At 44.1% G+C, this 21,057-nt stretch overlaps 1 protein-coding gene across 1 annotated transcript; it reads left to right on the forward strand.

Moving 5' to 3' along the window:
* Window positions 1-599: 599 nt before the first annotated feature.
* Window positions 600-19,913, forward strand: LOC127619046 (CMRF35-like molecule 1). The gene is made up of 4 exons (XM_052091766.1): window positions 600-643; window positions 899-1,231; window positions 18,686-18,821; window positions 19,763-19,913. The coding sequence occupies exons 1-4, from the start codon at window positions 610-612 to the stop codon at window positions 19,911-19,913; spliced, it is 654 nt and encodes a 217-aa protein (XP_051947726.1). The 5' UTR covers window positions 600-609.
* Window positions 19,914-21,057: the final 1,144 nt, after the last annotated feature.

Genomic DNA, 21,057 nt, shown 5'->3' on the forward strand with positions numbered 1-21,057 from the left:
CATTACACTAATTAGAATCAATATGTTTATAGGGCTACTTGTTTTGCAATCTTAACAAACCATGATTATATTGTTAGTTGAATTTTACTATTTGCAGCTAGCATTTTTTTTTCTCCTACTGTCCACCAACCTATCAGAACAGACAATGCGACCCACCAGCTGAGAACCACTGACTTAAATTGTATGCACAGAAACAACATTATACTGTACACAAAAAGCAAAATTCAACAGTAAATACAAGGCACAGCACTTTCCATGTTAGTTTCCATCCAACTGTGGAGTAGTTCGATTCTATGTTGAAATAATTTCTTGGACAATTAAAACAGGCAAGTCCCAGTTTTGTATGAAAAGTGTACTTCTGGGTTCTTTCATGAGTGTAGATTAACAGTTTGTGAATGTTTAAACAAAACAAACAAATAAATTTTTTTTAGTAAATGTTAGTTGCCAAGTTAACCTTTATTCATTCAATCTAGTTAAAAGAAAGGTTATGTAAGCATAGTGTGAGACCCCACAATGCTCTTCAAAAACCACAGTCCATCCATTTGCAGCAATACATCCTGTTTCATTTTACACAACTTGTTAAGGTGCACATCAAGACACACAAAAAACATGAAGGTGCTATATATTCTACTGTTGGCAGAGTGTAAGTCTCTCTTTTACTAATTTATTCATAACTGTGAAAAAATATTATTTTCCTTCTCATCTGCCTATTTTTTTTTTTTTTTTACCTTTTTTATCTGAAATTCCCCTAGTTAATCTTTGTTGAATTGTGTAGTCGCATATACTTTAGTTTTTCATAAATATGACAGGTTGAACTGTTCTTATATTTGCATGAATAAACAAGACATATTTATTATCCGTATTCATCAAATGTTAAAAAATCTGATTTTGTCTCTAGTAAGTTTTCAGCTTCAGTGTGACAAAACAATGATTCAAGCCACAATTGGAAGCTCATTCACTATTGTCTGCACCTACAAATCAAACCAGTTCAGCTATAGTAAGAAGTACTGGTGTTCTGGACACTCAAGAGACACATGCGAGGTTCTGATGCACACTGATGGATTCACTCATGCTGGGTACAGACAACGAGCCAATATCATTGATAGATTTTCTAAAGGCTTGATTGTTTTTATAAAAGATCTTCAGTTGGACGACACTGGAAACTACTGGGTTGGTATTGACAAAATCTATGCTGATATAATGCTCAGGATCCAAGTTACAGTAACAAAAGGTAAGACTTCCTTTTCAACGTGCAAAATCAAACTAAAAACATAACTTTAAGAGAGAGTTTGACTAAAAGTGAATAGTGACTGAGGAGGCTAAAGCCAAGCGCACACTACACAACTTGCAGTCAGCAAACATGATGTTTAGGGTAGAATTGTTAATTATCTGTGTGCAGTACGGGTGCATGAGCTTCTAATGTGCCTGCTTTCCATATGTGTCCCTATAGTGCATGTTTATGCATTCACTTTATAAAATATCTGGATGCTTATTTCCCTTTAAATCCACATGTAAATGGCCAAAAACAGCCATTACAACTGTCTTTAGCGTCATCCCGTTTCAAACAGATTCCCCAAAATGCATCTTAAAATAACGATAATAAAAATTCATTCACAAACTCGTGCAGTTTGCTCATTTGCACTTAATTGCAGAGGGGGAAAAAACAGCTGAAAATAATAAAGACAGTTGGTACGGAGCTGTGGTTTATGTTTTATTTAATTTTTTTTAATACTTTTTTGTCTCCTGCTTCCCAAGACCTTGCTCCCATCTTGCGGTATATTTAATTGACTGCTGCTCATTGTTGGTCTCTTCACTCATCGAGTGCACACACCTGACAACAAGATGGTTTGAAATCATCTCCTTTTGTTAGTGGTGGAAAGAGTACTGATTTTTTTTTATTTAAGTAAAAGTACTGCTACTGAAGAAATAATTCACTTGTTTAAAAGTAGAAGTACTGAGAAATATTATGACTCAAGTAAGAGTAAATAAGTAGTTTACAGAAAAACTAATCAAGTAGTTACGTTACAAGTTACTTTATGGAAATTTTATTATACATAGTATATACGCTTCAGTTTTTAGAACACAGACATTTTTGTTCTTAAAAGAAATTGATGCTTCCTTTCACCAAGGATGCATTAAATTGATAAAGAATACTGCCAAAAACTTTAATTTCAAATTATTATTACGGTTTGAAATAATTGTTTTAAGTGGCATTTATAAAGAATTTTCTTTACCCGTGATGACAAACATATACTGTGTCACCTATTTCTTACAAAAGCATTCTAAAGTGCTAATTTGGTACTCAAGAACATTTTCTTATTATTAGAACAATTGAAAATAGTTGCACTATCATGTGGAAATCACAATACAATTAGTTTTTTCCCCATTTGCTGAGGTATTGAGCTCTTACAAGTTGCTTTACACTTGCAAGTTACATTTTGGTTTTAAAAACAGGCAGAAAGAAACGCATTTCTCCTGAAATTCTATTTTCACTTAAAGTCTATTGTTTTAGAGAAATGCTATTACATGCATTACAATTTTGAAAAAATAATCTCTAACCAGCATAGAGAGGGAAGTGGATGGCCAGATGCACAACAAAAAGAAATAAATCAGTTTTTGTTCCTCACAGGTCCTAAACCTACATTGCTGCAAGTGGATTCTTGCACAAATAGAAATTTTAAAAATACAACATTTATTTCAATAGAAATAGCCATTTGAAACATTCTTAATGTCTCTAAATCATCTCTAAACTACATAATGTGCATTCTGACTAAAACACCTTCCTAGTTCAAGTTTATTCTCATTCATGTATGTTCAAGTATTTTGGCTATTAAGTTAACATTCTGTACAAAACTAATATAACGCAATTTCATAGAGGAAATGTATCTGTGACAGAGGTTCTAAACCTTTTTGACTCCCAAGGCCCCAGATTGTCTGAGAAAATATTCAAAGGCCCCCATGTAGGCTATTATATATTTATATTATAATATATATCAATTATAAAATATTTCCTTAAAACTTGTGATTCCAGAAATGTCTAGAATTGTACATTCTTCATAAAAAGCAAGCTGTTAAAGGGAGTTTTAAAATTTTTGTTGAATTATAATTATTATATAAAGTTTATAATAATCTATCATATTTTCAATAACCTTGAGGCCCCCCTGGACGTTCTGACCCCCTGGTTGAGAACCACTGCTCTATGATATTGCAACAATTATCCAGATACGGAATGAGATTATTAAGCAAACTGTTATCATCTCCTACATGCCAACTGAATAAAATAAGGCATTGTTTAGAGAGAGATATGACTGATTCAAACATCTAAAGTGGTAGTTCTGTATTATTGTATTACAGTTGTAATAATAAAGTCTTAATTTTGAAACATTATGGTTATTTAACCAGAGATATATTTTTTATTAAATAAATGTAATAAGTTGTAGCATTTGGTTACATTATGTTTTGTGATTTGTCATACCTTCTTTATATAACATCTGTCACGGTCTCGCTCACCTGCACCGTGTCTCATGTCGTCGGCCCCATGTTTTCTGTTTCACCCGTCACTAGTCACTTTCCATGTCACGCTCCCTTGTTGTCCGCCCGTGTTTTCTGTTTTACCGTTCACGCTCCCTGTCATGTCTTCCTTGTCCGCCCGTATTTCACTGTCTCTGTGAAAACTACACTTCCCTTCTTCCCGTCGTTTCTGGCCCTGTCTGCGTGTTATTGTCCGCAACTGTCTGTCATTTTGTCATTACCGTGTCTCTTTATTTAAACCCCGTGTAAAACAGTTAAAGGATGGGCAAGGAGGAGGCGAGAAGCGGCTTGTCAACATAAATAATAATTTTAATGTAAACTTAAACCAAAAACACAAACATAAACATAAACACACATGACGGACATGCCCGTAATTCTCTCTCCCTCGAACAATCGTCACCGGCCGCCTTTATCCCTCGCGCGCCTCATCAGGCCGATTGGGGACCAGGCGCGCTATATTCCGACCCGGCCCTGCCCCCCTCCGCTCCACATTCCTCCCGGCATTATCTCAGGCCGGGGTGCCACCGGCATGACGTACACCCCCCCATCCCTGGGGCGGGGTGTATCTCGCGTCCCGCGTGGTCATCCCCGCCTTCCTCGCCCTGGGAGGAGACAGGAGGGGAAAAACAACAACAAAATAGGCGAGGGAAAAGGCCAACACGGTGCGAAAGGGAGAGAGAGAGGAGAGAGAGAAAAAGGCTCACTCACCGGTTCTCTGATGTACCGTCGCGTGGTCCTCGAACACTCCTCCACCCTCAGGCGGACGACAGCCGCTCCACCCCTGGGCGAACTGGAGTGAAACCGTCGACCCCCAGCAGGCAGAACGCGCCTCCGCTTTTCTGGCGGCAAATGGGGACACTCCTCCGCCCCTGGCAGCGGCTCTACCGCTCCGGGCGGTCGGAGAGTTTCTTCCCTCCTCCCCTCGCGGACGGCGGTCTTCTCTCGACCCCTCCGTGTCTCTGGGGACGGCAGGGCACTCCTCCGCCCCCGGCAGTGGCTCCCTCGCATCCGGGCGGTCGGGCTACTCCGTCACCCGGCAGATGGCAGCGGCGCTCCCCTGGGTGAACGGCAGTGTCGAGGACTCTGCGACGGCCATCCCTCCTCCTTCCCGGCTTTCGGCACCAATGTAAAACAGTTAAAGGATGGGCAAGGAGGAGGCGAGAAGCGGCTTGTCAACATAAATAATAATTTTTATGTAAACTTAAACCAAAAACACAAACATAAACATAAACACACATGACGGACATGCCCGTAATTCTCTCTCCCTCGAACAATCGGCACCGGCCGCCTTTATCCCTCGCGCGCCTCATCAGGCCGATTGGGGACCGGGCGCGCGATATTCCAACCCGGCCCCGCCCCGCCCCCCTCCGCTCCACACCCCGCTGTTTTCCCTTCCCGTTGTCGTGCGTTAACGTTTCGTGTTTTCATGGTGATGTTCTCTGCTCGTTCTCTGCTCGTTCTCGTGTTTTGTGTATGCTCTGTATGCCCTTTGTTCTTGTTCCCTGCAGCCTCCAGCCGTTCGTGTTTCCCTGTTGTGTCGCCCGTTCGAGGACTGCCCTCCCCTTCGTGGAAGTTGATTGCCTGCACCCCTTCCTGTGTCTTTCCCAGCACTTAAGCCTATGTTTTCCCATCGTGGACATTTATTTTCCAGCGTTTGTTTGTTTTAGTGTTCTTCCTCAATAAACTGCATCTGGATCCCAATCACCCATCTGCCTTCTCCCACTTCCTCAAATCATTACAGAATGCATGACCCAAAATGGATCCAGCAGTTTTACAGGCCAACTACCGGCTGCTCTGTTTGTGACAGGGGGACCGTCCCATAGAAGACCACATCCAAGACTTCCTTGCTCTGGCAAACATCACCGACTTCCCGGACTCTGCCTTGGTGGTTTTCTTCAGGGATAACCTGAACCCTTCGCTGAAGGAGCAGTTGCCTCAGGTGATGCACAGCTGGACCCTCTGCGACTTCCTGGAGGCGACCCTACTGGTGTGCGGCTCTCCGTTTACTGTGGGTGTGACAAAGGAGGACCCTACCTCACCACCCGCAGCGGAGACTCTCCAGCCGTCCCTGGCGCACCTTGCCGCACCAGCCCCACCTGTCAGCGAGCAAACCCCCGCACCAGTCGCCCCCCAAGAGCCCACGCAGACCACTGCATCGGCCCGGAGGAGGAAGAGAAGACGGGCTTCCGCCTCCCGGTTCTCATCAGCCACGGTCAGCGAGCCTGAGCCTTCGTCAGCCACAGTCAGCGAGCCTGAGCCTGAGCCCTCGTCAGCCACGGTCAGCGAGCCTGAGCCTGAGCCCTCATCAGCCACGGTCAGCGAGCCTGAGCCCTCGTCGGCCACGGTCAGCGAGCCTGTGCCCTTGCCAGCCACGGCCAGCGAGCCTGAAGCCACGCCGACCAGGAACAGCGTTCCAGCGCATACCACGGTCAACCAGCCACAGCCTGTCGCCCCAGAGGTCAGTGAGCCAGTGCCTGTTGCCCCAGAGGTCAGTGAGCCAGTGCCGGTCGCCCCAGAGGTCAGTGAGCCAGTGCCTGTAGCCTCGACCGTCCCGGAGCCAGCGCCTGTAGCCTCGACCGTCCCGGAGCCAGCGCCTGTAGCCTCGACCGTCCCGACCGTCCCGGAGTCAGCGCCTGTAGCCTCGACTGTCCCGGAGCCAGCACCTGTGGCCTCGACCGTCCCTGACCCAGCGCCTGTAACCATGACCGTCCCTGTCCCAGTGCCAGTAGCCATGACCGTCCCTGTCCCAGCACCAGTAGCCAGGACCGTCCAAGAGCCAGCGCCAGTAGCCAGGACCGTCCAAGAGCCAGCGCCAGTGGTCGTGCCCGTCCTAGAGCCAGCGCCCCTCGAGCCTTCCAGGGCTCCACCTCTCAAGCCTCCCGAGCATCCTAGGGCTCCGCCTCTCCAGTCTCTCGAGTCTTCCAGGGGTCCTCCTCCCGAGCCTCCTAGGGCTTCACCTCTCCAGTCTCTCGAGTCTTCCAGGGCTCCTCCTCCCGAGCCTCCTAGGGCTCCGCCTCTCAAGTCTCTCGAGTCTTCCAGGGCTCCTCCTCCCGAGCCTCCCAGGGCTCCTCTCGAGCCTCCAAGGGCTCCTCTCGAGCCTCCCAGGGCTCCGCCCCTCAAGGCACTCGAATCGTCCAGGGCTCCACCCCTCAAGCCTATCGAGCCTCCCAGGGCTCCGCACCTCAAGCCCCTCGAGCCTCCCAGGACTCCGCCCCTCAAGCCCCTCAAGCCACTCAGGGCTCCTCCCCTCAAGCCTCTCGAGCCTTCCAGGGCTCTGCCTCTCAAGCCTCTCAAGCCTTCCAGGGCTCCACCTCTCGAGCCTTTCAGAGCCCTGCCTCTCGAACCTCTCGAGTCTTCCAGGGCTCCGCCTCTCGAGTCTTCCAGGGCTCCGTCTCCAGAACCTCCCGAGCCTCCTACGGCTCAGCCTCCCGAGCCTCCTGAGCCTCCCGAGCCTGCCGCGGCACCGCCTCCAGCGCCTCCTAGGGCCTCGCCTCTAGAGGCCCCTATGGCACCACCTCTCCTGGCTCGGCCTCCGAAGCCTCCCTTGGCTCCGCCTCTCCCGGCTCGGCCTCCGAAGCCTCCCTTTGCTCTGCCTCTCCCGGCTCGTCCTCCGAAGCCTCCCTTGGCTCCGCCTCCGCCGCCTTCCCCAGCTCCGCCTCCTGAGCCATCCTCGGCATCGCCCCCTGGGCAGTCCATGGCGCCGCCTCACAAGTCTTCTATGGCTCCACCTTCGAAGTCCTCCTTGGTCCCGCCTACCACGGCTCCGCCTCCTGAGCATCCCTCGGCTCCACTTCCTGGGCCTTCTACGCAATCGCCTCCCTCAGCTCCGCCTCCAGAACCTCCCTCTGCTCCGCCTCCTGAGCCTCCCTCGGCTCCGCCTCCTGAGCTCCCCATGGCCCTGCCTCCTTTGGCGCCGCCTCCCAAGTCTTCTACGGCTCCGCCTCCGAAGTCCCTCTTGGCTCCGCCTCACACGGCTCCACCAGCCTCTGTCCTGCGGCCACCTCCCAGGTCTCCTGTACCGGCCCCTGCCCAGAGACCAGCTCCCAGGCCAAGGTCAAAAGAAGATCGCAATGTATGTAAATGTAACTACATCACATTTTATTAATAAAACATGGGAACTCTTTGCGTGTGCATTTTCTGCCTCGCAAAGAGTTCCCATGAGGAGGTTACAAAAGACTAAAGACTGTCAACAGTTCCTCTACCTGCCCCATTCTAAAAAGGCTAGTTTCCAGAGGAGCTTACAAAAGACTAAAGACTGTCAACAGTTCCTCTACCTGCCCCATTCTAAAGGAAAGGCTTTGAAGCACTTGAAAAACTAAAGTTACTTTAGATATTTTATTAAAAAAAAAAGAGCTTCAGAAGGAGCTTCAGTGAAAAGAGCTCATAATTTGGGGAATGCCAAATTATGCCACAAGTATATTTTCATTTCTACAGGTCCACCAGTCATTGCATGAAACAAATCAAGTAACAATGATACAATGGATGTGAACAAATTTTTTGATAATTATGAAATCCTTATTACAGCTTACACTTTTACATAATCCTAAAAATGTATTTCATGCTTAATGTTAAGATGTAAAATTAAAATCAATTTAATTTCAGAGGCTGTGATGAAACCAAAGGTATGGCCTCTCAGTTCTCCAGAGATGACATGCTGGGGACAACCAGTTGTGTTTCGCTGTAAGAGTGAGAGAGGAACAGATGTGCAGTATACGTGGTATAGAGTTGGACACCCAAACAACATTGTTTTGGGCCATGCAACTGATATTAATTTCCACTGTTCAAAGATCACTGAAGACAGCCAGTTTTTCTGCTCTGCCTCTAATAATATCAGCAGCCAAAACAGTGAATCTGTCTCTCTGCAACTACTTCAACCTGCAGAAAAGGACTGTGTTTATCTCATTACATCAAAGAGTGAGTGTAACCTTGATTATACAGTGTGGTCCAAGAAAGTATTTGGATGCTTTGGGGCACATTACTCCTTATGAAAAGCATTAAAATATTGCAATAAAAGTCCAAAAAAATCTATGTAAAATCTTAAATCTTTGTAAAAAAAAAACAAAAAAGGTGCATCCTTGCATCTCTAGATGTTGACTTGAAGATTTTTTGAATCCTAGCCCACACTTCCTCCTCCAATACCAATGTAAGGGGGTTAAAGGGAAAGGAGGAGGCAAGAACTGGATTAACAATCTAAATAATATTTAATTAAATAAAACACACACACACAAACAGAGCAGCTGCCCGTAGTTCTCTCACTCTCGAACTGTCATCACCGGCCGCCTTTGTTCCTTGTGTGCCCCATCAGGCTGATTGGGACCGACCTCGGCCTCCTCCGCTCTACACTCCTCCTGCCGTTGCCTCTACTATTAATCTACACATTCTTTGTGTTTATTCTGCCTATTGGCTGGAGTTTGCTTTAAAGATTGTATGAATATAATAAAAAAAGTTTCTTGAAGGAGTGTTATTCAACAAAACATACTCCAGCCACTAGGCGGAACCAAAACCAAAACAAAATGATGCCCAGCTTCTTCAGACAGTCGAGTGTATACCCAGCGAGTCAATCTACTCGGGGGCCACATGAAAATCACCAAATGGCTTACTCACCCCATTGACATTGCTTGTTGTGGGCATGTAAATACATTGCGGCCATCCTTAGTATCTAGTGTCAACATGGCCGGGAACATCAGAGCAAGAGTGATCTTCCATTGATGTAAGAGTTTTTTGCATTCCTTGAATCGATCACGTTTCTCTCTCGTCAAATTTGCAAAGTCTGGGAACAAGAAAATGTTGTGATTCTTCCAAGAAAGCTTTTCTTTGCTCCTTGCCTCGCGTAACACATGATCTTTATTGGATGATCTCAGAAATTTGACCAGAATTGATCAGGGCCTTCTCCCTTAACGGATCTCCGAGCCGGGACTCTGTGACCTAGCTTGAGTTCCAGCTTGTGGCCTGTTATGTCGAGCAGACTTGGAAAGAGCTTGTTTAGGAATTTTACCATATCTTGGCCTTCCTCATGCTCAGGAATTCCAACAATTTAGACGTTGTTTCGTCGATAACCATTTTCCAAATCCTCCAGTTTTTCCCAAACGCACTGCAAGTCTGTCTTGGTCACTAGTGGCTTAGCAGCTAATTTCCTGTCTGATGATTCCAGATAATCGATAATCTTGTAACCAACTCAGAGAATTTAGTTTCCATCGCAGTAATTGATCGACGTAAGATCCTCTAAGTCAGCAACAACTTTCAGCAGACATGATTTCTCCCAATACCATAATGTCCATACCGAGTCCCTGGTCTGCATGTCCATCAGAGGTTTCAGCTTGAGCACGTAAGTGTCTTTTACCATCTTCAGAGCCCGAGGATTTTGACTTCTTTGCCATGTTGACTTCAAAGAACAGATATTTAGCAGGATGTGTTGAATCTCACCAGTTTATGAAATAAAAATAATTTTAAACTTGCAAAGTGCCCGGAGCTCACCGTTTACACGTCTGCTCCTCGCATGGCATCACGTGACTCAAAATAAATTGGAATCCAAACATTTATTGTCATATGTTTGTTGTCTGTACTGCTGTGCCTTGCCTGCACAGCTGGAGTTTCACTTACTGCCCCAAGCTGAAAACAGGTGATATTTCAAGCTTGAATTGCTCCAATGGTTAATGATGTAATTAGTGGTGCTTGCAAAGCATCACTATTGTAATCTCACATACTTATTATTTTTATTAGTGGTGCTTGCAAAGCATCACTATTGTAATCTCACATACTTATTATTTTTATTATTAGTGGTGCTTGCAAAGCATCACTATTGTAATCTCACATACTTATTAGTGGTGCTTGCAAAGCATCACTATTGTAATCTCACATACTTATTTTTATATCTCCGTACAAAACTTCGGCACCTAACTCGTCCCGCACCGTTTGGCGTAGACCCACGAATGAGGTGTCAAATCGAACGGCCTAATGAGAACACGTGTGCTATGACTTTTATAAGCTGATCGGAGTGCGGTATTTGCCCCAGGGGCAAAAAGCGCCGAAAAATCCCATAGACTTAACATTGCGACAAACTTTGACGCGTCACAGCTCCGAGCGAGGATTTCGCAGAAACGTGTGATTCGCCACATTTGAAGAGGCTGGCAGGCTCTGTAAGAGCATACCTCAATATGGGGTAAATGTTGCACCCCTGGGGGGCAGGAGCCTCCCAAAGTTGCCCCCATTGACTTACAATGGTGTAGGACGGCCCATGAAATGAAATGGCATAGGGATTTTGTATTGAACATAGCTCTGGATCACAGTGTCATAGAGACAAGGGGGCGGGCTCATTTTACTCAGACGACCAATCAGTCTCTCAGGATCATTTTGAATCTATCAAGCCATGCCCTAGCAACGATTTAGAGCACCTTAGCAACAAGTCCCATAGACTTCTAATGAAAGAGATCAAAGGGATATCTACGGATAGAAGTGTCATAGAAACACAAGGGTGGTCTCGTTTGACTCTGGGCAGCAAACAGCCAATCATGAATCACCTCAACACTTCCTAGCCCCTCCCTAGCAACCATTGTCGAGCACCATAGCAACCAAAATCCATACAGGGATATCTTCCATTCTGAATGTCACAGAGGCATGGGAGTTGGTTCATATCATTCATACTGACAAGCAGCCTTTGCAGTTTCACGATTGGCAGCTGCCAAGCCACTCCCTAGCAACTAAACAGAGTACCCTAGCAACCGAGTAACAAATCACATATTTCTGAACCAGAAAATCAGTACAGACTTCTGGGTTGATTTATTTCAAACAGGATGGCAAGGACACTTCATTAGTATCACTATGGTAACTGCCTAGCAACCAGATGGGGTTAGCCTAGCAACCGAGCAACAAATCACATATCTCTGCACCAGAAAACACTACAGACTTCCGGGTTGACTTATTTCACTCAGGACGGAAAGGAGCCATGTATTGTATTACCTTGGTAACTGCATAGCAACCACATGGGCTTACCCTAGCAACCGAGTAACAAATCACATATTTCTGCACCAGAACATCGTACAGACTTCTGGGTTGATTTATTTACTGACCATGATTTTTGCTCTTCAAGTTATAACATGCTGTTTGATCGAGTTTTGCCACGGCAAGCACCACTCACATTTTCTTCAGGAAATGTCCCCATCTAGTTATACTTTATTTTATTCTTCAGTATTGTATTATTATATCTTCATTAATATCAAAACTTCGGCACCTAACTCGTCCCGCACCGTTTGGCGTAGACCCACAAATGAGGTATCAAATCGAACGGCCTATTGAGGACACGTGTGCTATGACTTTTATAAGCTGATCGGGTACGGTATTTGCCCCAGGGGCAAAAAAGCGGCCGAAAAATCCCATAGACTTAACATTGAGACAAACTTTGAGCGTCACAGCTCCAAGCGAGGATTTCGTAGAAACGTGTGATTTGCCACATTTGAAGAGGCTGGCAGGCTCTGTAAGAGCATACCTCAATATGGGGTAAAAGTTGCACTCCTGGGGGCAGGAGCTGCCCAAAAATGCCCCAATTGACTTATAATGGTGTAGGACGGCCCATGAAATGAAAAGGCATAGGGATTTGTATTGAACATAGCTCTGGATCACAGTGTCATAGAGACGAGGGGTGGGCTCATTTTACTCAGACGACCAATCAGTCTCTCAGGATCATTGTGAAGCTATCAAGCCACGCCCTAGCAACCATTAAGAGCACCTTAGCAACAAGTCCCATACACTTCTATTGAAACAGATCAAAGGGATATCTCCGGATAGAAGTGTCATAGAAACACAAGGGTGGTCTCGTTTGACTCGGGACAGCAAACAGCCAATCATGCATCAAATCAACACTTCCTAGCCCCTCCCTAGCAACCATTGTCAAGCACCTTAACAACCAAAATCCATAGAGGGATATCTTCCATTCTGAATGTCACAGAGGCATGGGAGTTGGTTTATATCATTCATACTGACAAGCAGCCTTTGGAGATTCATGATTGGCAGCTGCCAAGCCACTCCCTAGCAACTACACAGAGTACCCTAGCAACCGTTTAGCAGTAACTATATCTCTGCACCAGAAAATCAGAGAGACTTCTGGGTTGATTTATTTCAATCAGGATGGCAAGGACACTTGATTAGTATCACTATGGTAACTGCCTAGCAACCAGATGGGGTTACCCTAGCAACCGAGTAACAAATCACATATCTCTGCATCAGAAAAACGTAGAGACTTCCGGGTTGACTTATTTCAATCAGGATGGAAAGGAGACTTCATTAGTATCACTATGGTAACTGCCTAGCAACCAGATGGGCTTACCCTAGCAACCGAGTAACAAATCACATATCTCTGCATCACAAAAACATAGAGACTTCCGGGTTGACTTATTTCAATCAGGATGGCAAGGACACTTGATTAGTATCACTATGGTAACTGCCTAGCAACCACATGGGGTTACCCTAGCAACCGAGTAACAAATCACATATCTCTGCACCAGAAAACAGTACAGATTTTTGGGTTGACTTATTTCACTCAGGATGGAAAGGAGCCATGTATTGTATTACCTTGCTAACTGCATAGCAACCACATGGGCTTACCCTAGCAACCTAGTAACAAATCACATATTTCTGCACCAGAAAATTATACAGACTTCTGGGTTGATTTATTTATGACCACAATTTCTGTTCTTTTCAAGCAGGCTATTTGATCGAGTTTTGCCACGGCAAGCACCACTCACATTTTCTTCAGGAAATGTACCTATCTAGTTAGTGGTGCTTGCAAAGCATCACTATTGTAATCTCACATACTTATTATACTTTTTATTTTTATTTTTATTATATCTCTTAACAAAACTTCGGCACCTAACTCGTCCTGCACCGTTTGGCGTAGACCCACGTAATGAGGTATCAAATCGAACGGCCTATTGAGGACACGTGTGCTATGACTTTTATAGCTTATCGGGTACGGTATTTGCCCCAGGGGCAAAAAAGCGGCCGAAAAATCCCATAGACTTAACATTGAGACAAACTTTGACGCGTCACAGCTCCAAGCGAGGATTTCGTAGAAACGTGTGATTTGCCACATTTGAAGAGGCTGGCAGGCTCTGTAAGAGCATACCTCAATATGGGGTAAAAGTTGCACCCTGGGGGCAGGAGCTGCCCAAAAATGCCCCAATTGACTTATAATGGTGTAGGACGGCCCATGAAATGAAAAGGCATAGGGATTTGTATTGAACATAGCTCTGGATCACAGTGTCATAGAGACGAGGGGTGGGCTCATTTTACTCAGACAACCAATCAGTCTCTCTGGATCATTGTGAAGCTATCAAGCCACGCCCTAGCAACCATTAAGAGCACCTTAGCAACAAGTCCCATAGACTTCTATTGAAAAAGATCAAAGGGATATCTCCGGATAGAAGTGTCATAGAAACACAAGGGTGGTCTCGTTTGACTCGGGACAGCAAACAGCCAATCATGCATCACTTCAACACTTCCTAGCCCCTCCCTAGCAACCATTGTCGAGCACCTTAACAACCAAAATCCATAGAGGGATATCTTCCATTCTGAATGTCACAGAGGCATGGGAGTTGGTTTATATCATTCATACTGACAAGCAGCCTTTGGAGATTCATGATTGGCAGCTGCCAAGCCACTCCCTAGCAACTACACAGAGTACCCTAGCAACCGCTTAGCAGTAACTATATCTCTGCACCAGAAAATCAGAGAGACTTCTGGGTTGATTTATTTCAATCAGGATGGCAAGGAGACTTGATAAGTATCACTATGTTAACTGCCTAGCAACCAGATGGGGTTACCCTAGCAACCGAGTAACAAATCACATATCTCTGCATCAGAAAAACGTAGAGACTTCCGGGTTGACTTATTTCAATCAGGATGGCAAGGACACTTCATTAGTATCACTATGGTAACTGCCTAGCAACCAGATGGGCTTACCCTAGCAACCGAGTAACAAATCACATATCTCTGCATCACAAAAACATAGAGACTTCCGGGTTGACTTACTTCAATCAGGATGGCAAGGAGACTTCATTAGTATCACTATGGTAACTGCCTAGCAACCAGATGGGCTTACCCTAGCAACCGAGTAACAAATCACATATCTCTGCATCAGAAAAACGTAGAGACTTCCGGGTTGACTTATTTCAATAAGGATGGCAAGGACACTTGATTAGTATCACTATGGTATCTGCCTAGCAACCAGATGGGGTTACCCTAGCAACCGAGTAAAAAATCACATATCTCTGCATCACAAAAACATAGAGACTTCCGGGTTGACTTATTTCAATCAGGATGGCAAGGAGACTTCATTAGTATCACTATGGTAACTGCCTAGCAACCAGATGGGCTTACCCTAGCAACCGAGTAACAAATCACATATCTCTGCATCAGAAAAACGTAGAGACTTCCGGGTTGACTTATTTCAATAAGGATGGCAAGGACACTTGATTAGTATCACTATGGTATCTGCCTAGCAACCAGATGGGGTTACCCTAGCAACCGAGTAAAAAATCACATATCTCTGCATCACAAAAACATAGAGACTTCCGGGTTGATTTATTTTAATCAGGATGGCCAGGAGACTTGATTAGTATCACTATGGTAACTGCCTAGCAACCAGATGGAGTTACCCTAGCAACCGAGCAACATATCACATATCTCTGCACCAGAACACACTACAGACTTCCGGGTTGACTTATTTCACTCAGGATGGAAAGGAGCCATGTATTGTATTACCTTGGTAACTGCATAGCAACCACACGGGCTTACCCTAGCAACCGAGTAACAAATCACATATTTCTGCACCAGAAAATCGTACAGACTTCTGGGTTGATTTATTTATGACCATAATTTTTGTTCTTTTCCAGTTACAACATGCTGTTTGATCGAGTTTTGCCACGGCAAGCACCACTCACATTTTCTTCAGGAAATGTACCTATCTAGTTATTTTTATTTTTCTTATTTTTTATATCTCTTAACAAAACTTCGGCACCTAACTCGTCCCAAGACCGCTTGGCGTAGACCCACGTAATGAGGTGTCAAATCGAACGGCCTATTGAGGACACGTGTGCTATGACTTTTATAAGCTGATCGGGGTACGGTACTTGCCCCAGGGGCAAAAAAGCAGCCGAAAAATCCCATAGACTTAACATTGAGACAAACTTTGACGCCACAGCTCCAAGCTGAGGATTTCGTGAGAAACGTGTGATTTGCCACATTTGAAGAGGCTGGCAGGCTCTGTAAGAGCATACCTCAATATGGGGTAAAAGCTGCACCCCTGGGGGCAGGAGCTGCCCAAAAATGCCCCAATTGACTTATAATGGTGTAGGACGGCCCCTGAAATGAAAAGGCATAGGGATTTGTATTGAACATAGCTCTGGATCACAGTGTCATAGAGACGAGGGGTGGGCTCATTTTACTCTGACGACCAATCAGTCTCTCAGGATCATTGTGAAGCTATCAAGCCACGCCCTAGCAACCATTAAGAGCACCTTAGCAACAAGTCCCATAGACTTCTATTGAAACAGATCAAAGGGATATCTCCGGATAGAAGTGTCATAGAAACACAAGGGTGGTCTCGCTTTACTCGGGACAGCAAACAGCCAATCATGCATCAAATCAACACTTCCTAACCCCTCCCTAGCAACCATTGTCGAGCACCTTAACAACCAAAATCCATAGAGGGATATCTTCCATTCTGAATGTCACAGAGGCATGGGAGTTGGTTTATATCATTCATACTGACAAGCAGCCTTTGGAGATTCATGATTGGCAGCTGCCAAGCCACTCCCTAGCAACTAAACAGAGTACCCTAGCAACCGCTTAGCAGTAACTATATCTCTGCACCAGAAAATCAGAGAGACTTCTGGGTTGATTTATTTCAATCAGGATGGCAAGGACACTTGATTAGTATCACTATGGTAACTGCCTAGCAACCAGATGGGGTTACCCTAGCAACCGAGTAACAAATCACATATCTCTGCATCAGAAAAACGTAGAGACTTCCGGGTTGACTTATTTCAATCAGGATGGAAAGGAGACTTCATTAGTATCACTATGGTAACTGCCTAGCAACCAGATGGGCTTACCCTAGCAACCGAGTAACAAATCACATATCTCTGCATCACAAAAACATACAGACTTCCGGTTTGACTTATTTCAATCAGGATGGCAAGGACACTTGATTAGTATCACTATGGTAACTGCCTAGCAACCACATGGGGTTACCCTAGCAACCTACTAACAAATCACATATTTCTGCACCAGAACATTATACAGACTTCTGGGTTGATTTATTTATGACCACAATTTCTGTTCTTTTCAAGCAGGCTATTTGATCGAGTTTTGCCACGGCAAGCACCACTCACATTTTCTTCAGGAAATGTACCTATCTAGTTATTTTTATTTTTCTTATTTTTTATATCTCTTAACAAAACTTCGGCACCTAACTCGTCCCAGCACCGCTTGGCGTAGACCCACGTAATGAGCTGTCAAATCGAACGGCCTATTGAGGACACGTGTGCTATGACTTTTATAAGCTGATCGGGGTACGGTACTTGCCCCAGGGGCAAAAAAGCAGCCGAAAAATCCCATAGACTTAACATTGAGACAAACTTTGACGCGTCACAGCTCCAAGCGAGGATTTCGTAGAAACGTGTGATTTGCCACATTTGAAGAGGCTGGCAGGCTCTGTAAGAGCATACCTCAATATGGGGTAAAAGCTGCACCCCTGGGGGCAGGAGCTGCCCAAAAATGCCCCAATTGACTTATAATGGTGTAGGACGGCCCCTGAAATGAAAAGGCATAGGGATTTGTATTGAACATAGCTCTGGATCACAGTGTCATAGAGACGAGGGGGTGGGCTCATTTTACTCAGACGACCAATCAGTCTCTCAGGATCATTGTGAAGCTATCAAGCCACGCCCTAGCAACCATTAAGAGCACCTTAGCAACAAGTCCCATAGACTTCTATTGAAACAGATCAAAGGGATATCTCCGGATAGAAGTGTCATAGAAACACAAGGGTGGTCTCGTTTTACTCGGGACAGCAAACAGCCAATCATGCATCAAATCAACACTTCCTAGCCCCTCCCTAGCAACCATTGTCGAGCACCTTAACAACCAAAATCCATAGAGGGATATCTTCCATTCTGAATGTCACAGAGGCATGGGAGTTGGTTTATATCATTCATACTGACAAGCAGCCTTTGGAGATTCATGATTGGCAGCTGCCAAGCCACTCCCTAGCAACTAAACAGAGTACCCTAGCAACCGCTTAGCAGTAACTATATCTCTGCACCAGAAAATCAGAGAGACTTCTGGGTTGATTTATTTCAATCAGGATGGCAAGGACACTTGATTAGTATCACTATGGTAACTGCCTAGCAACCAGATGGGGTTACCCTAGCAACCGAGTAACAAATCACATATCTCTGCATCAGAAAAACGTAGAGACTTCCGGGTTGACTTATTTCAATCAGGATGGAAAGGAGACTTCATTAGTATCACTATGGTAACTGCCTAGCAACCAGATGGGCTTACCCTAGCAACAGAGTAACAAATCACATATCTCTGCATCACAAAAACATACAGACTTCCGGTTTGACTTATTTCAATCAGGATGGCAAGGACACTTGATTAGTATCACTATGGTAACTGCCTAGCAACCACATGTGGTTACCCTAGCAACCTACTAACAAATCACATATTTCTGCACCAGAACATTATACAGACTTCTGGGTTGATTTATTTATGACCACAATTTCTGTTCTTTTCAAGCAGGCTATTTGACGAGTTTTGCCACGGCAAGCACCACTCACATTTTCTTCAGGAAATGTACCTATCTAGTTATCCTTTATTACGCACCAGAGACTTGATTAATTGCATTCATTTTTTTTACATGTTATTTTTAAAATAAATAATTGCACTGAATTTACATGTTAAATCAACAACTCTAAATACAATATATAACCATTTAAAACTAGCTAACTGGGCACTTATTGACAATAAACATCCAATACATTATGAAAGCATGTATGCAATGATGATGCTAAGAAAGCATAATTATTGCTATAATTGTTACATTTAAATAGACTTTGTAGTCTGACAAGAAAATCTTTCTTTCTTTCTCGATCAGCTCTCACAAGCTATGACTGCATTAGAAGCACAACGCCTCCCTCGACAACCATCAAAACAACAGAGAAATTCTGGAGCTCTGCTAGACATCAGACATTGTATATTAATCAGACCTGGAAAGAAAGCTATTTTCCATGGTAAGAATATTTTGTGTGTTAAACATGGTAAAACTATAAATCATCCAAATAGCAAACAATGACAGAATTTTCAATTTGGAATGAGCTATTACTTTATTTCATTATTTCCCTATGCAAAAATGCTTATGCCTTCTGAGTATGCTGGAAAAAATTTTTTGATCTCTTTTATGGCCATTTTTAGGGCATGGTCTGGGTTGCCACTGTGGTATGAGTGTCTTCGTTGGCTCCTCTCCTCAACTATGCTCACCATTTCATGTGTAGTGTACATATACACAAAGTCAAACCCCAGAAGTGTCAGGACTCAAGCCAAGCACCTCAAAGAAATCTGACTCCGACTGATAATCAAGGCTTCATTACAAGTGTCTCTCTATCCCTATTACTTAATGAAGTTGGCAGGACCGTACAGGCCTTATGGGAGCCCTAAGCAAAATCCCAATTTTTTAAATGTAATCTGTTAGCCAATAAACTTGAGTTTTCTCTGTCTAACACAGTAGTTTTGTTCTCTGAACATGCTATTTGCTCAGATGGTTTTTGGGGTTTTCTTTTAACAGCTTGCACTGTAAGGTCTGCTTTTGTCCATGACACATAGAAACGTATTTTTAACAAGGTCAACTTTAGCCAAATCTTAGGTCATTAGTTTAAATAAATCCTAACATAGATAGGTTATGTCACTAGTTAAATAGCTTGGCTTTACTGGTTCTGATACACATTATGAGTCAGGTCACTAGTTGTTTAAGCCATTCGACCAATCTGATCTAGGCACACATAGAGATTTAGTACATTTGCGTTACTACATTTGACCAAGCAGGCAAGATACAGTTAGCTAGCATACACTCTGTACACCTGGCTCTACAAGTCTTGCAGGTAGATCTGCATTGTTGGGGGGGTTGTGTTTTGTGTCATTCATTTGTGCAGCTAACCTCCTTTTATGGTGTTTGCAGGCTATGTCTAATTGTGCAGTGCATGACTGATGCAGCATGTCTTGTATGTCTGATTGTGAAGCAGTATCACAGTATGTCTGTGTATGTTCTAGCAGCAGCAAGTCTTCATACTTGCTCTGCAGCAGTAGCAGTAGCAGTGTACCAGATCTAGTCCGCCAAGACCAAAATACAATACATCATACCCACATTAACACTCTAAATCATTCTGAGAGCTGTCATGCCTGAAATTTGTTCATTGCGCTGTAACAAACTGACTACCAGTGGCGCCTAAAGCTGTATGACTGTACACACTGTACATACCATGAGCGCTCCTCCAACTGACCTGAGAAACATTTTCTCTCAGAATATTTAATGTGTCTCATATTTCTGTTTACTGTTTAAAATCATAACTAGCTATACACTATTAGCAAATGAAGCATTCTTTTTGCAGTCGGTTCTTTTTTTTTTTTTAAATAGATAAACGGCTTGCAAAATCAAGTAGTTTTTCAGTCCATTTAGTTCAGACCGCTCTAACTGAATAATTAGGAGCAGTTTCTACTCAGTAAAACAGTATTGTGATATGTAAGTACACAGAGAACAAGCAGTTCAATCAGGAATACTCTCACACATGAGTGAAATTTAAGATGACATTTATTTGATGAATATAAAACAGATAAGTAATCAAATCAAATCACTTTATTGTCACACTACCATGTACACAAGTGCAACAGTAGGTGAAATTCTTGTGTGCAGTTCCGAGCAACATAGCAGTCATGACAGTGACGAGACATATACCAGTTACAGTATACAACATACTTACACAACACAATTTACATATCAAATGTACGCATACTTACACAACACGATAATTATATACAATACACACAATATAGAATACACAATATACAATACAATAAGTAAGGAGTATATGAAATATATATATATATATGAAGTAGTATATTGAGGAGAATATGTTGACAGTCCAGTGTGAGATTATAGATGAATAAATTGCAGTGCTAATTATTGATCCTGATAGATCAAGTGTTCAACAGTCTGATTGCTTGGGGGAAAAAGCTATCATGTAGTCGGCTGGTGCGGGTCCTGATGCTGCGATAACGCCTGCCTGATGGTAGCAGTGAGAACAGACCATGACTCGGGTGGCTGGAGTCTCTGATGATTCTCCGAGCTTTTTTCACAAACCGCCTGGTATACATGTCCTGGAGGGAGGGAAGCTCACCTCCGATGATGTTCCTGGCAGTTCGCGCCACCCTTTGCAGGGCTTTGCAGTTGCGCGCGGTGCTATTGCCGTACCAGGC

The sequence above is a fragment of the Xyrauchen texanus genome, chromosome 25 (genome assembly GCF_025860055.1).
Source record: "Xyrauchen texanus isolate HMW12.3.18 chromosome 25, RBS_HiC_50CHRs, whole genome shotgun sequence".
Lineage (NCBI taxonomy): Eukaryota > Metazoa > Chordata > Actinopteri > Cypriniformes > Catostomidae > Xyrauchen > Xyrauchen texanus.

Excerpts from the sequence above, each read along its gene's own strand:
- LOC127619046 (XM_052091766.1), top strand. The coding sequence starts at position 610 with ATGAAGGTGCTATATATTCTACTGTTGGCAGAGT. Across the intron at positions 644-898 it reads TATTCTACTGTTGGCAGAGT|TAAGTTTTCAGCTTCAGTGT; the intron begins GTAAGTCTCTCT and ends TTTTGTCTCTAG. Across the intron at positions 18,822-19,762 it reads AAAGAAAGCTATTTTCCATG|GCTATGTCTAATTGTGCAGT; the intron begins GTAAGAATATTT and ends TGGTGTTTGCAG.